This window comes from Podarcis cretensis (genome assembly GCF_951804945.1).
Source record: "Podarcis cretensis genome assembly, chromosome: 8".
Classification (NCBI taxonomy): domain Eukaryota; kingdom Metazoa; phylum Chordata; class Lepidosauria; order Squamata; family Lacertidae; genus Podarcis; species Podarcis cretensis.
In genome coordinates, this window is record NC_137177.1 from 8,589,676 (window position 1) to 8,605,158 (window position 15,483).

General features: G+C 42.2%; 1 protein-coding gene across 1 annotated transcript in view; it reads left to right on the forward strand.

Moving 5' to 3' along the window:
* Positions 1 to 15,483, forward strand: part of ARHGAP35 (Rho GTPase activating protein 35) — an 86,227-nt gene that overhangs the window by 36,231 nt on the left and 34,513 nt on the right. The window contains exon 3 of the mRNA XM_079985280.1: positions 12,560 to 12,704. Within this exon, the coding sequence (XP_079841406.1) occupies positions 12,560 to 12,704 (145 nt within the window). The remainder of the gene's footprint in view (positions 1 to 12,559; positions 12,705 to 15,483) is intronic.

A 15,483-nucleotide genomic window follows, 5' to 3' on the forward strand; every position in this document is an offset into this window, starting at 1 on the left:
GTGTCGCATGTATTTTCACTGTCAGTCTAGAAAGTGACTTAAATTTAGCAGACATCTTCTGAGTACATTTTTGTCTTCGAAGAGCAATCTGCAGAGCTTAGGCTCCAAATTCTGCAGATTATTTTCTTAACATCTCATCAGATAGTACAGCTTGCTCCAGGGCAGATTATATTACTTGTACTTCTTAAAGTGTGTTGGAACAGCAGCTTTCTTTCCTGGAATCTTAGATTGTCCTAATGGGGCAAAATGTCTGTCAGGAGTGCAGAACCTTTTCTGGCTAATGGGCCAGATCCTTAGCTCCCTACCCTTAAAGGGGAACATTTTACAGATGATCAGGGCTGCTTACCTGTCAATCACCTGATGTTATTATAGTGATGTTGGGTGATGTTGCACTTGGAAGTCCCAAGTGTTGGGACTTCAAAGTGCAGCTCAGGACTGCTTGAGAGCTCTTTTGCAAACAGTCCTGGTTTGCAAACCAGAGGTTTAAAGATCAGTGCAGGTCTGTTTGCAAAACTGTTTCTGAACAACTTTTTGCTACGTTTCCCTGTTTCCAACAGGGGAACAAACACATGCCGCCAAAAAGCAGGATTGAACTCTTTGCTCACTAGTTGCTGAGCAGAGGGTTCAATCTTAATGGCAGCAAGGATCTGGTTTGCCCAATATGTTCCCAGCAAGGATTGAATACTACCCTCCTGCCCATCAGATAATGGCACCCAGTGACATTAGCTGATGAACAAGTGGGGATTGTTTAAGGAAAATTGCCTTGTAGGCCAACTTGGACCCCTTATGATCATGAGTCATTTGTGGGCTGGAGGTTCCTAATCACTGAAGTAAGTACATGTTCACAAACTCTTGGAAGGGATATGTTGGTAGAGATGACGGCAAAGTTTCAAATTGTAAGCTTGGTCTGTTCTCTGGCTTAATTTATTCCTTTGTACATTTATCAGTGATGCATTGCATCCTTAACAGCTCAGCTGTGTTCTGTTGATATCTTTACACTTTCCTCTTTTATGTATGTGCATTTCCCTCCCCAAAAAACATTGTCTATATTTGCACTAGGCAGTCTTACCATAACACTGCCCCTGCTACATGGGTAGATTCTTAAATGCTCTATTGCCTCCATCAGGTCCCTGTATCACAGATTTCTTCTTTTTTCAATCACATTGATTTTTTTAAAAGTTTTTTTTTAGTAATAAATCTCTTCCCCTTTCTATCTGCATTCTTAGGCTGCAAGTTTAGTAGCTGACTCAGCATATGGTCTTAAGCCAGTTGTGTACAGAGACAGTAACTTAATTTTATCTAGATTTCTCTGTTAATGGCAACAAAATGATACTGCATTTTTACAATGAACTATAAACTGCTTAGTCTAGTAGGTCAGTCGGACTCCACTGTTGATCACAGCAAGAATGTTACCAAATTTCACCGTTCCAAAATTAAGTAATTGGCTATGGCCCAGATCATTATTGAAGCAGGTTTGTAGCACACCCCTTCCCATTGGCACTAATTGATCGTCATGTTGGTAGTCTCATTAAGTTGACTATGAAAGCGTTATTTGGATGCTTAGCTCACTTAATCTATGTCAAGATAGTGAAAACCCAGAACTTCGACGTTCAGTTTCATCCCAAAAATATTTTAGCTAAGAACATTTATAACATAGAACAGGCGTTTATTTCCTTTTCTGTACTCTAACCCTGCTGAAGATAGTTCCTCCTACTAGAATGTATAAAACTAAGAATATAGTCCTTTTGAATAGAATGTCTCCTGGAATCATTCTGCATTTTTTAGAATTATGTCATCGTAATATGCTGATTGCACAGTGTAGAATGGTAGTTAAACTGGGTTTACAGCTCCCAGTTGTCTTTGACATGCAAGTCACATCTATGTATTGGTTATGAGCTTCACTGTGTGAATTGCTCTTCAGAGTACTTCTTGAAATTGTTACAAAGTGATCTAGTGTTCTCACTGCCCATGTTAATACATAATAAGTCAGACCTTCTGCCTTAACCATAGTTTACTGCGAACCACTACTGTGCAGTCAAATCCATACTTCTTTCCCAAGCTCCTCCTTGAAGAATTAAGACAAAGAAGGGTATGTGAAATGGTCAACCTCAGTGGTTCCCAATTAGCTAAGTACTGCAGATCCCTTGCTTTTTCAAAACCCAAGCCATGGACCCCCTACTTTTGAAAAGTTTGATATATCTGTGGTAATTTTTATTATGTGAATGGTGCCACAGACCCCCTGGGTGGGTTACCACCAATTGGGAACCACTGGTCTACCCAATTAAACATTTGGTAGATACTTGATTGTACGATGACTATGTTGTGTATTCTTTATGCACTGTTTTCCACACCCTTTTTCTTCTTGGCTGTGAGCCAGGAAGCAGGAGTCCCAAGGCAGGTTCCAAATGAGTCTCTAACATATTGATAAATAATAAACAGCATTCTCTGCAGTCCTTCTGCTGCAATCCTTTTAATGCTGGGTTGAGGTTCAGGCACCTGCTGCTTTATAGAAGTTATAAGCATGCAAGAGGAACTGGGAGGCCTGTCTGCCATTTAAAGACAATGCAGTGAGTATGAAGAATAGTTCCATTGTGTTGGATGGTCATAGATCTTCAAATGGTTCTGTTTAGTGCTTCAGTAGTGCTGGTGGCACTACTACTACTACTACTAGTACTACTGGTGGACACAGGTGGCGCTGTGGGTTAAAGCCTCAGCGCCTAGGGCTTGCCGATCGAAAGGTCGGCGGTTCGAATCCCTGCGGCGGGGTGCACTCCCGCTGCTCGGTCCCAGCGCCTGCCAACCTAGCAGTTTGAAAGCACCTCCGGGTGCAAGTAGATAAATAGGGACCGCTTACCAGCGGGAAGGTAAACGGCGTTTCCGTGTGCGACTCTGGCTCGCCAGAGCAGCGATGTCATGCTGGCCACGTGACCCGGAAGTGTCTCCGGACAGCGCTGGCCCCTGGCCTCTTAAGTGAGATGGGCGCACAACCCCAGAGTCTGTCAAGACTGGCCCGTACGGGCAGGGGTACCTTTACCTTTACCTTTAGTGCTGGTGGTGAAATCTATGATCTGGCATATGTGACCCCCCCCCCCCCACGAGCCAACATACATGTGTGTAAATGTGTAGCGCAGAGGACTCCTTAATGTTTTTTCATAGCTAAGAATTCACTAGGCTAAATGAAGGTAAACTCTGGAATGGTGTTGCTTTCTCTTCACTGGACTGCTTGCTGCTGCTGTGTAACATTTTAATGGCTCCCTAATGACAGACACATGCCTGGCTGAGGGTAGTGGGCTCAGACATCTGGCAAGCACTGATGCGATGGTATTTCCAGCAGGGACTTCTTGCTTTTAACCCTTTTGATGACTGAAACATTTGTTAGGTCCCTGGTTGCGATTATGAAAGTTTAGGAAGTTGCCTCATACAAGGTCAAATTCTTGGTCTCTGTAGGCGAGGGGTGACTAACCTGAGGCCCTCCAAATGCTAGTGGATTCCGCCTCCCAGCAGCCCCAGTCAGCATGGGAGCTGTACTCAACAACATTTTTTTTTGGGGGGGGGCACAGATTAGCTATTCCTGATCTAGGCTCAGTGTTGTCTACTCTTGACTGGCATCAGTTCTCCAGGGTTCCCAAGCAGGGGTCTTTCCCATCACCTGCTGCCTGTCCCATTTATTTATGTCAATACAATCAAAATAACTTTATTGTACTAGCCATTGGCCATGACAAATCGGAATAAAAATTAAATACAGGCAAAAGCACAATTTATAGTCTCTATTTAGATCTCTGCCTCTCTTTTACAGTTCACTGCTATATTGTCCAGGGTCTCCTTTCTGATCCTTCTGGTTGCCAAAACCAGTATTTTTGCCCTCCCTACTAACTGAAGCTCTTGAGGCGGCTTACTAGATATTTGAAACACAATAAAATAGATATTGACACAGTAGTCACTGCAGCAGGGCAAAAGTGTATGTACTGTATGTAAGCCCCCACCTATGTTCTCTGATGTTAAAACAAATTGCATTCTGCAACTGAGTCTCCTGGCCTGGAACTGACTGTTGAAGAAGCTACATGTTAGTCCCACACATGCCAGGATGTCCTTGCTGCTGCTACTGCTGCTGTCTTTCACAGCCCTGGGGGCTGATGGAGGAGCTGCTGGGGGAGCAAAGATGTTGCATGCCTTCCTCTCAGATGTTCTCATATGTTCTTTCAACTGAAGTTGCTGGTGATTGAATGTGGGACACTTTCTCTGCCAGGCATGTGCTCTGCCACTGAGCTTTCACCCCTTCCTTTATTGTGATGTAGTGTGCATTTTTATTAACATTTTAACCTGTTTGTCTGGGGCCGCAAAGCAGAAATCTGTGGGCAGGTCTTAAATGTCCAGGAGCAGGGGGAGCTTGGCATATATTCTGGTGGCTGCATGCCATTTTTGCCCATGCCTCCGTTCTGGTCAAGTGTGTGGCTAGAAAAGGTCATAGCTACATTGGGCCCTTGCACTAGTTCTGTGATTTGGTCTAGGTTTTCATTCCAAGTTAGATAGCTGTGTCTTGCTCCCTTGGGCAGCTTGGCCAGGGAAATGAGGCTGGAATCCCAAGCCCGTTTCACTTTATGGTCAGCCTTGAAGTAATAGCTGCAGAGCGCTAGGTATTCCATCACTTTTCCACTAATGCTGTTGGCGAACAGAGAGAAATGTTGCCAGTTGATTGAACCCCCATGCTTTTGTCACTTAATATTGCATCCCATTTACTACTTTAAGAAGCAGGGGGGAATTCATAGCTTTGAGATTTGTATTAGGCTTTCCTCCTGCTGTGCTGTACATCATTAAAATGATGTACAGTGTGAAAGCTTTTCACTGATTTGAGTCATCACAATTATACTCTCCTATCTCATCTCAGCGCTAGATCTTTTTTCTTTTCTTCTGCTGAGGTGTTGATTGCAAATCATCGGTGCTTTTAAAAAGGTATGTTTCTTTTTGCTCTTTCTTCCTTTTGTTGTTTCTTCAGGCCATGATCAAATATACAGTCCTGTTTGCATTGCCTGCTGGATTTGTTTGCGCTGGTGGGGGAACTTCTGTAGCTTTAGGCAGTACATCTTTGCATTAATGTGGGCAGCTTCCTAAAGAGCATGTGCTGAGCTCGTTTAATCTTGATACACTATCTGCCATGGGGGACTTAACTTCTGGCTCAACAAAGTTTTTTATATGTCCAGTGTGAAAGAATGAGCAAAAAAGTGTGTGGCAAACTGGAGGTGGGCCAACAAATTGAAACTGAATCCAAACAGGATGGAGGTGCTGTGTCTTCAAAGTTCCTGAGACCAGGAAGCAGGAATACCACCTGTTCTGGAATGGGTTGCACTCCCCTGGAAAGAGCAGGTGGAGATCCACCTTGATCCCCCATTGCTTGGGAGTGCCTATTTCAAGCTTCAGCATTTCCTGGACGAAGAGAAGTTTGCAACAGTGATCCATGCCCTGGTAACCTCCAGATTGGACTATTGTAATGTACTGTTTGTAGGGTACCCTTGAAGAGGGTTCTGAGCTTTTAACCCTTACTAGACTAAATAACAACTCGCTTCTGCTGTATTGCCATTTTTGGCTGATGTTTGTATGGATCTTAATGTTTCAACTGATATTTTACTCTAGCATGTATGATTTATAAATATCCCAATCTTGGAGCCTTACAAATTCATGCATCACATGCTTTATACTTTATATCCATTTGTGGAGATGCTTGACGCGAAATCAGAGTTGATGTGTCTGTGGTTGGATCCAGCACGGCTGCTCTTACGTTTTTTGGTACTTCAATGTGTGGCTTATCCTGTGAAGTCAAAAATATTAGTAAATATCCCCTAATGTTTAAGGTGTTACTAATTTATTTCTCACCCAATGCAAAAAGAGATAAAAGGCAGTTTATATTAAATGACAGATTTAATAGGTGGTCTTCTTCTTCCTTGGCAATCATTTGTAACTGAGTAGGATTGTCTTCCGAGGGACGTGGGTGGTGCTGTGGGTTAAATCACATAGCCTAGGACTTGCCGATCAGAAGGTCGTCGGTTCGAATCCCCAGGACGGGGTGAGCTCCCATTGCTTGATCCTTGCTCCTGCCAACCTAGCAGTTCAAAAGCACATCAAAGTGCAAGTAGATAAATAGGTATTGCTCCGGTGGAAAGGTAAACGGCATTTCCATGTGCTGCTCTGGTTCGCCAGAAGTGGTTTAGTCATGCTGGCCACATGACCCGGAAGCTGTATGCCGGCTCCCTCGGCCAATAAAGCGAGATGAGCGCTTCCATGAACACAGTCTTAACAGTGAGTCTGTAAGTGACTGTGAAGGCCAATTCTAGATTCACACATCTTTCCACAGTGGGGACATATGTTTCCAGGTGGGAGTTGATTGTGGTGAGGGTTTGCCAAATGTGCCTTCCTCTTAGCATGTAACTCCCTTTTGTCCTGAGTTCAAGTATCGTAAAAGTCCATGACACCTCTGGTAAAGGCTGTTCTCCAGTTGTAGCGCTCGCTGGCCAGTGTTTCCTAATTGTTGGTGTTTATACCACATTTTAAAAAGATTTGCCTTGAGTGAGTCTTTAAACGTCTTTTGTTGACCACCAGCATTACGCTTTCCAATTTTAAGTTTGGAATAGAGTAGCTGCTTTTCCAAAGCATGACGATATGTATGACGATAATCATACATCTGAACAACATGACCAGTCCAACAAAATTGATGTTGAAGAATCATTGCTTCGACACTGGTGGTCTTTGCTTCTTCCAGTACACTGACATTAGTTCTCCTGTCTTCCCAAGTGATATGTAAAAATTTTTTGGAGACATCGTTTGATGAAATCTTCCGAGGAGTTTCAGATGGCATTTATAAGTGGTCCATGTTTCACAAGCATACAGTAAGGTTGATAGCACAATAGCGTTTTAAACAAGCATTTTGGTTTCCCTCTGAATGTCCCAATCTTCTGCTTTTCAGTTGGGAGAAAGCTGCACTCACCAAGCTCAGGCAATGCTTTTTGGCATCAATGTCAGCCCTTTTGGAGGAGCCCAGGGAGGAGAAGTGATTGACACTTGTGGCACTGCTGAGTGGTTGTTTAGTGCTTGTTGGTGCAGCACTTTGGTTTTTTTTGGATGTTGAGTGATAGACCAAGCTATCTGTAGGCTTCTGCAAAGATATTTAGGATGGCTTGGAGGTCATCCTCTGAGTGTGCACACACTATGTTGTCATCAGCTTATTGTAGCTCTATAACGTACGTTATGGTAACCTTACTCTTTACTTTCAGCCTACTCAAAGAGCTTTCCATCTGTTCAATATATGATTTCTACGCCGGTGGGGAGTTTCCTACTGTGACAGTGGTTGTGCACCCTAGGATGGTCAGTATGAGTGGGGTGATGATCTCGTTGGAGGACATGTGCCACTGTTTCAGTGCTGCTGTCTCCACAAGGGCATAGGCGTTTCTCATGCGAGATCTTCTGGTATCGGCCCTAAAGTACAGCAGATGCTTTGGCGAGAGTGAAAGTACGTCAGTTTTTAGGGATAGCTAGTTGGCCCATTTATTGTGGCTTTAAAGAAACTCTTTGCATCATGAGTGTCTGCTAAGTGCTGGATCTCTTGAGCTTTTTTTAAAATCTACCAGGTGTTCTTTAGTTCTCTGGTTCTTCGTTGACCCTCAGCTTTAGGATTGGCATAGGTTTCTTTCTTAGTGGCGCAGTTCCTATATCTTTGCCAGATCTGAAAGGCCTTCCTTTTCTTGTCAATAATGTGTTTGCTCTCAGTGTCATTCTCATAAACCATTCCTGGTGTTTCTTGGTTTGGTATCCAATGGCTTGTTCACAGGCTGCAATACTGGATGTTTTTAACTTGGTCCAGTGTTCCTCAATGGTATCAGGGAACTCAGAAAGCAGATGGTTCTTAAGAGTCATTTGGAAGCAATCCTGCTTAATCTTGAAGGGTTGAGTGTTCATTTTGTGCCATGATTTCCTTCCTTGAAGCCTGTGTTGAGGTATAATCATGATAGCCATCATGGAGCATATTAATCGGTGATCTGTCCAGCATGAATGGTGATGAATGTTGTATCCATTAAGAAAGGATAGGACATAGGCTCTTACTGTTAAGTTTCAGTTACCTGGTTTATTTTCTTAATATGCTCTCTAATGTCTTTGGCAGAAAAGCTCTGTTCTGTCATTGGTGTCTGAAAATAAATTGCCACCCCTCCCCCTGTTGTTGTATTGTTCTACGTATCCTTCTGTCACCAGAGCTCTGGAAGGAGGAAGTTATATGGAAACAGACTAAACAGGAAGTGATCATTTTTTAGCTAGGAATGGGGTATAGACAATGGAGGAGGGGAGTTGGGTGGGTGGGAAGTTTCCTGGGGCCACATGGTTCAACAGATGTCTTCAAGGGAAGCTGTTGGCTAGGAGTGAGTTAATCTCCTCTCTCGAGCTCAAAATAATAGAACACCTGCCCTTGTATAGCCCTTTTTATCAAGCTGGAAACCTCCTTGCAGTTGAGTCATACATTGCATATTGTGACTTTTCAATTAGTGCAGCGCGTCCATCTTCCCCGGGTTTCCTGCCAACTTCCTCATCTGGAGAGAATATTATGAACGACTATTTTTAAGATAAAGTGAATTTTAAAGAAACCTCTTTTTTAAAAAAACATTATCTGATAACCTGACACTGATAGATAATGCAGTAAATTTTAAAATATTGATATCAGGGCTACCCAAATGACATTGCATGGCTTTCATGTGATGTCCCAGAACCTAAATAGCAATACAGTGGTACCTCGGGTTACATACGCTTCAGGTTACAGACTCCGCTAACCCAGAAATAGTGTTTCAGGTTAAGAACTTTGCTTCAGGATGAGGACAGAAATCGTGCTCTGGCGGCGCAGCAGCAGCAGCAGCAGGAGCCCCATTAGCTAAAGTGGTGCTTCAGGTTAAGAACAGTTTCAGGTTAAGAACGGCCCTCCGGAACGAATTAAGTACTTAACCCAAGGTACCACTGTACCATCATTAGGCACATTCCAGAGCTAATTCATGAGGGAGTACTCTGTCTGCTAACTCCTCCTTTTAGTTTAGTTTTTTTAATGCAAATACTGACGACCAAAGTACACATGGCAGCCATAGCAGGATCAACCAACATTGTTGTATGTTTTTTTCTTTACTAGAAGTGGGGGATTTGGATTGAGGCTTCAGCATGGGGAGTTTAACCCAACTGTGTTGACTACGGATTAGATTTCGGGCTCCTGGTTTTGATCTTTAAAGCTCGGGACTACAATAGCTCATGGACTGCCTCTCCCCATATGAACCAACCAGGACTCTGCAGTCTTCATGAGAGGCCCTTCTCTTGTGTTCCCCACCCAAAGGAGGGGTGGAGGATGGCCAAAAAGGACAGGCCTTTGTGGTGGTGTGCCTCCCCCAATCTATAAAATGCTTTTCTTAAGATGATATGCCTGGTCACTGGCAGAGGAAGAGGAGTGCAGGGGGAGTGCATTGCCCTTGGCAGCAGAATCCCGGTAGGGTTCCATTGCGGCTGCCCCCTTGCAGGCAGCATGCCCCCCTGCGCTGGGCGCCACACCCCTGCAGGCGGCGCGTCCCACCCCCAGGACGCGCGCCAGCCCACCCTCGCTTGCTCTCTACCCCCCTGGCACCGGAACATGTGTGCCACTGTGCCTGGTGCCCTCTTTGTCCATTGTTAGATTTTTTTTGTTCCTTTCTTAATGTTGCCTTCTATGGTGGCACACATCTTTTAGTGTGGGTAGGACCTGGTTTTTGGATGATCAGTTTCTGTTTATTGTGTTGTCACGGCTTCCAAGCTTTTCTTTTTAATTGTTTTTATGCATTGCAATTTTATTGTCATGTCATTTTGAATTTTTTAATTGTAAAAAGTGACAGATAAATGAAATATTGTATTTTTCTGTGTATAAGATGCCCCCTATTTTGGGGACTCCAAATTAAGAAAACACCCCTCAGCACTACCCATGTATAAGACAAGCCCCAATTTTAAACCTAATTTTTTGTTTTAAAAAACCCCCAGTTTTATACACTGAAAAATATGGTAAGTAACTCTCCTGCATGCACTCTCCCATGTCATGTGTGAATCTGCTCGCTCTTATTTCTACCTGCAATAGTTAAACAGCACAAAAAGGTGATTTTTTAAATCAGAAGTATTTCAACCTTGCTTTTTTGCTGAAAAATGCTCCTAGGGAGACTTACTAAGAAAAAGACACACCCTGTTTTTAGGCTTATGATAAAAAGACAATACATAAAAGGAAAATGGATTGTGTGGGACAAGGGAGGGGAAAGCAATTTCATATTTTAATTTGCAAAGGAAACAACTTTGGGAACTTCCCACACCTTGTGCTGGCACAGAGGTGCTTGATTCAAAACACACACATACACACTGAAGTGTAGGGTACATCTCACTTAACACTCCTTGCCATTCAGGGATGCTTGGCAGCTGGCAAGGCATCTTGGCTGAGTGGGGCGCGGTTCACAGAAAGAGCCAAAAGTTGCTGATCTAGCAAAGCCAGTAGAATGATTCTGCTTTCCTACTTTCCATCTCTGCTGCAGAGTGGTGTCATAGTAATATCTGTTGTGTCACCATAGGTCATAGCTACAGGAAAAGAGAGCTGCTGCAGTTTTCTGGAGCACAGGTCTTAAAGGAAAATTAGCCATGGAAATCCACCTAGGAAAACAAATGAAGAATCCAGCTGAGACTTTAGGTACCATGTACCTTAAGTGCAATACAGAAAAATGGGAATTGAAAATATAGGGAAACTTGCCTCCCGCCCACATCTAATACCTTAATGGAATTATGACTTTTTCCAGACTTTTGGTAGAATGGGAATGCATAAGTGAGAGTGTAAAAGCAAACTGTGGCGGGGAGAAATTCCGGTACTCCACTAACCAAGGATTCTAAAACGTTCTGAAGGCAGCTCTGTTTAGAGAAGCTTTTAATGTTTAATAGGTTATTGTATTTTAGTGTTTTGTTGGAAGCCGTCCGGAGTGGCTGGGGAAACCCAGCCAGATGGGCGGGGTATAAATAATAAATTATTATTAATACAGTGGTACCTCGGGTTACATATGCTTCAGGTTACAGACTCCGCTAACTGAGAAATAGTGCTTCAGGTTAAGAACTTTGCTTCAGGATGAGAACAGAAATTGTGCTTCGGTGGTGCAGCGGCAGCAGGAGGCCCCATTAGCTAAAGTGGTCTTCAGGTTAAGTACAGTTTCAGGTTAAGAATGGACCTCCGGAACGAATTAAGTGCTTAACCCAAGATACCACTGTATTATTATTATTATTATTATTATTATTATTATTCTGACATTTAACACTTTTGCAAGCCCTGCAGTATTAGTATCTAAAAATCAAATACTTTGACTGCTAGAGTTTTTGAAGTAACGTTTGTCTTTCTGCTGTTAATTGAATTTTATTTGATAAAATGAATTTGATGGAGGGTGGATAAATAGTCTCATGAAAAATGAAGCAAAATAATTTTGCAGCCTGGAAAGGACCACAGACCTGCGGGGTGGCTCTTGTTCTAGCGTCTGAGGTTCTAGCTAGCAGGGAATAGCCAATTAAATGTTGCTGGATTACAACTCCCATCGTTCCTGATCATTGGCCATGCTAGCTGGACCTGATGAGAGTCTAGAAGGCACCACGCTGGCTACTCCTTCCCTAGGAGAAGTTCATCCATATATTGAGAAGATACATTTGCCCTTCCATCTCTCCCTAAGCAGGCCATTCTGTTTTTCTGTTTGTGGTTTGTTTTTCCTGCTTTTGAAGTAGAAGCTTTTCCTTGGTGCTCCAAGTAAACTTCCATGGAGCCACACTCTCCACCCCCCCATCACACACTTTTACTCAAAGGCTCACCCGGATAGAGTTTGTGAATCACTGTCACTTGACCTGACGCTTTGTGCCTTCCTTGCCTGTTGCTCTTAGCTGTTCTTGGCACATTGTTGCTTGAGAATAAGACTGGTTTAGATGGAAACAATCCTTATTTGTTTGCTGTTCTTTATCCACTGTGGGAAGAAAATACCTGTTGGCTTCACAGCATTTTTTTTGTAAGTGAACAAAATGTAGCTTGCACCATAGCATTCTAGTTTGGAAGAGGAGGTGCAAAAAGTTTCCTTGCTGGATTTTGTATTTGCTGCGATTTCACTCCCTGCCAGTCAGGTGTAAAAGGTATCTGGTGTTCAAATTATTTTTATTACTGTGTAGCATTTGCTGTGGCAGGTGGTATCATTCCAAGTAGTTTTAAAATGTTTCCTTCTAAGCTTTATTTTTAAATGTTTCCCTTTTATTTTTAAAGCATTATATATAGTTGTATGAACTCACATTCTACTTACGTAGCAATAGCAACCATAGCTTTATAGCAAATTGAGCACATATGTATAATCAGAAGTACAGCTTGTTTTTGACTAACAAGTTAAATTGTGTCTTTTATCGTCCCAGTTTCTTATATTATTGACCTTTTGGCTACTTAAGTAAAGCCTCATTAAATCAATTGCTTCATTATTTATAATGATTTATGTTTCCAACAATATTAACTCTGGTAAATTCTTCTCTACAGAAACCAAAGCCTAAGCCTCGGCCATCTATCACAAAGGCTACATGGGAGAGCAACTATTTCGGGGTGCCTTTGTCCACTGTAGTGACACCAGAGAAGCCCATCCCCATTTTTATTGAGAGATGCATTGAATACATTGAAGCAACAGGTAAGATCTTTGTAGCAAGAGATGCTGTTGTTAGTTTATTTTAATGCCACATCTCATCTGCGAAGGCCCCTTGGTTGGTTCAGAAAGAGTATATGGCTCCATTTGCATTTTGTGGGTGGGTGGGCAAAGGTGGGAAACTTATAGTTTAGTAGCTATGAAAGCTCTTGCATGTACCTTAATTTAGCAGTGTAGTTTGTGTACCTTTGGTCAAACTTTATTGAAGATCCTTGGTAAAATGTCACTTCGGTTGTGCATTGAATTCTGGGTAAGATGAGCCCGCAATGGATTTCATAGAAAAATGTGGCGGCGGCGGCAAATGATTGCTTTTAAGAACCAAAATAAACTCCAAACATTATTTATACTAAGCACTTTCTAAACATCATTTTCTCATATCTGTATTGGTTTTAAAGAATTAAAAGGGAATGTTCTACAAACAGATTAGCATCTGCAGAGAAGTGAAACAGTTTATTGTTTCAACAGTATTTGAAGGATATGCCTGCTGTGCTTTGGAGGCTTTTAACTTAATGTCGTTTATGCTTGAGCAGTCTATAGATGAATTGCATGCTGTTTTATTTTATTTCCTGTTACACCGTCTATATTTAAATTCTCATGCCTTCATTGCTGCCAGATCAGAACATCCTCCTCCCTCCTGAGTAGGTACCAGAAAGTTTAGCAGTAGTAGTAATAATTATTTTATTTTATTTCTTATACCCCGCCCATCTGGCTGGGGTTCCACAGACAATCTGGGTGGCTTCCAGCAGAATATAAAAACATAATAAAATGTCAAATGTTAGAAGTAACTTGAAATTGCCCGTAGTGGTATTTATCAGGTGTAAAGTATTCCTATTTGATGCTTCTGCATGGCTCTGACAAGATGAATCCTTTCCCACAATGAAGGGCTGCTGTTACTCTGTTGTACTATCAGAACATTTTAGCTAAAGCAGAGAGCAGCTGCCTTTTGCAGTTCAGCAAGTGGAGAAAGCTTTAAGGGCCTTCAGTTTCTTGCTGTGTCTGTAAAATTCCTATATCATGGAAGTTGATGGTGCAGTTTTGGTAGCTCCATTTTGCTTCCCGCACTAATACAGTGGTACCTCGCAAGACGAATGCCTCGTAAGACGAAAAACTTGCAAGACGAAAGAGTTTTTCGTTTTTTGAGTTGCTTCGCAAGACGAAAACGTCTTGCAAGTTTGTTTCCTTTGTCTTGCAAATTTGTTTCCTTTTTCTTAAAACCGTGCATTCAGGGGGTGCAGTTGCGACTTGACTTCGAGGAGCATCTCATAGCACTCGGTGTGGTAGCCTTTTTTGAGGTTTTTGAAGACTTTGGTGATTTTTGAAGCTTTTTTCAAAATCCGTGCTTCGCAAGACGAAAAACTCGCAGAACGAATTAATTTCGTCTTGCGAGGTACCACTGTACTGTGAATGCAGTATTTCACTCCCAATATTTATTTTCATTCCCATCATTTGATTTTTTTTAGCCCCTTTCAATAATTTGAGAGAGTGCTTGGTTTTTGCTTTGAAATAGTGTGTACGTACAAAAGCATTCTGATTTGGTTTTAGGGTACTTGGAAATAAGTCACTGCAGAGTGAAATGGGTGCATTCTGCTCTTTACTATCCTAATGAGAGAATAGACTTTCCTTTTGCCTTTGCAAACAGCTCATGTTACTGCAGATAGGAGCAGCGCTTGGGCAGAGTCCAAGATGCACCTGCCCTGCTAGGTGCAACTTCAGAGCTATGATCGGAAAGCCTTGACTACAAGACACATTCATTCTTACTCAAGATTTTACTACACAAAGAATCTGCCATGTGATTTCTCTACCTGAAATGAACACTGCAGCTTTATTGAAAGTTCTCGTGCCTTAGGGTTGAGCTGCAGATGATTCATCTGAGTGGAAAACCTGTCCTGTGTATAAACATCTTTAGTGTTTTTTAACAGTGCCAACTTCCCAGAAGTCGATTCAGATGAAATTAGTAAAGTGCTGATTTGTGGTACTGTTCATACTAATATGAGTTATACCAAAGACCTGATATACCTATTAATGGAAATCTCATATACTCCTGGTGAACTTGGTTCTCAGAGTGTATGGATCATTGTGAGGAAATTTTGGGGGATCCCGAAGGTTTGCAGAAATACAAAAAATGTTGGGGCTGACTTGGAGAAAAAACATAAAATTAGGGTGGTGTGGGGAGGAAAGGTGGGGAATAGAATGGAGTATCCTGGGAAAAGGGCATGAATCATGGAACATGAGTTCTCCAAATGTTTTGTTTTGGGCCCTGGAGCTTGTTTGCACAATCAGAGATACCAGACATACTTTGGGATTTCTGTCCTGAATTAGCACCCTTGTTAACATAGGGTATATCTCTAGTTTTTTTTGCTTCCTCCATTTCTCAGGCTTTCAGAGTCACTGGGGTAATTGTGTGGTTGTTTGGAATTGTAGACTGTGTTCCCTTCTGCATAATTGTGATAATGAATATGTTTGCATACTGAAAACTAAGTCAGGAGTTCCTAATTGGCCAGAGGCATTTCTGCTTTGCTTGTGCCTGACTAAATCCTTTAATAGCCAAAGATAACAGAACAAAATAAGGGGGTTTATAATTCCTTGTCTTGGATTCTCAGAATAGATAACAGTGCATCATTAGAGTGAAACAAGTAAGCTTTATTATACCATATCCTAACCTCAACACCCAACCAGAGAGGTCCTAGCATTTCGTTTTCAAAAATCAGCTGAGGAAGGGCTGTAGCAAACAAATCTGCATCTGAAGGGAGTTTCCCTATGAATT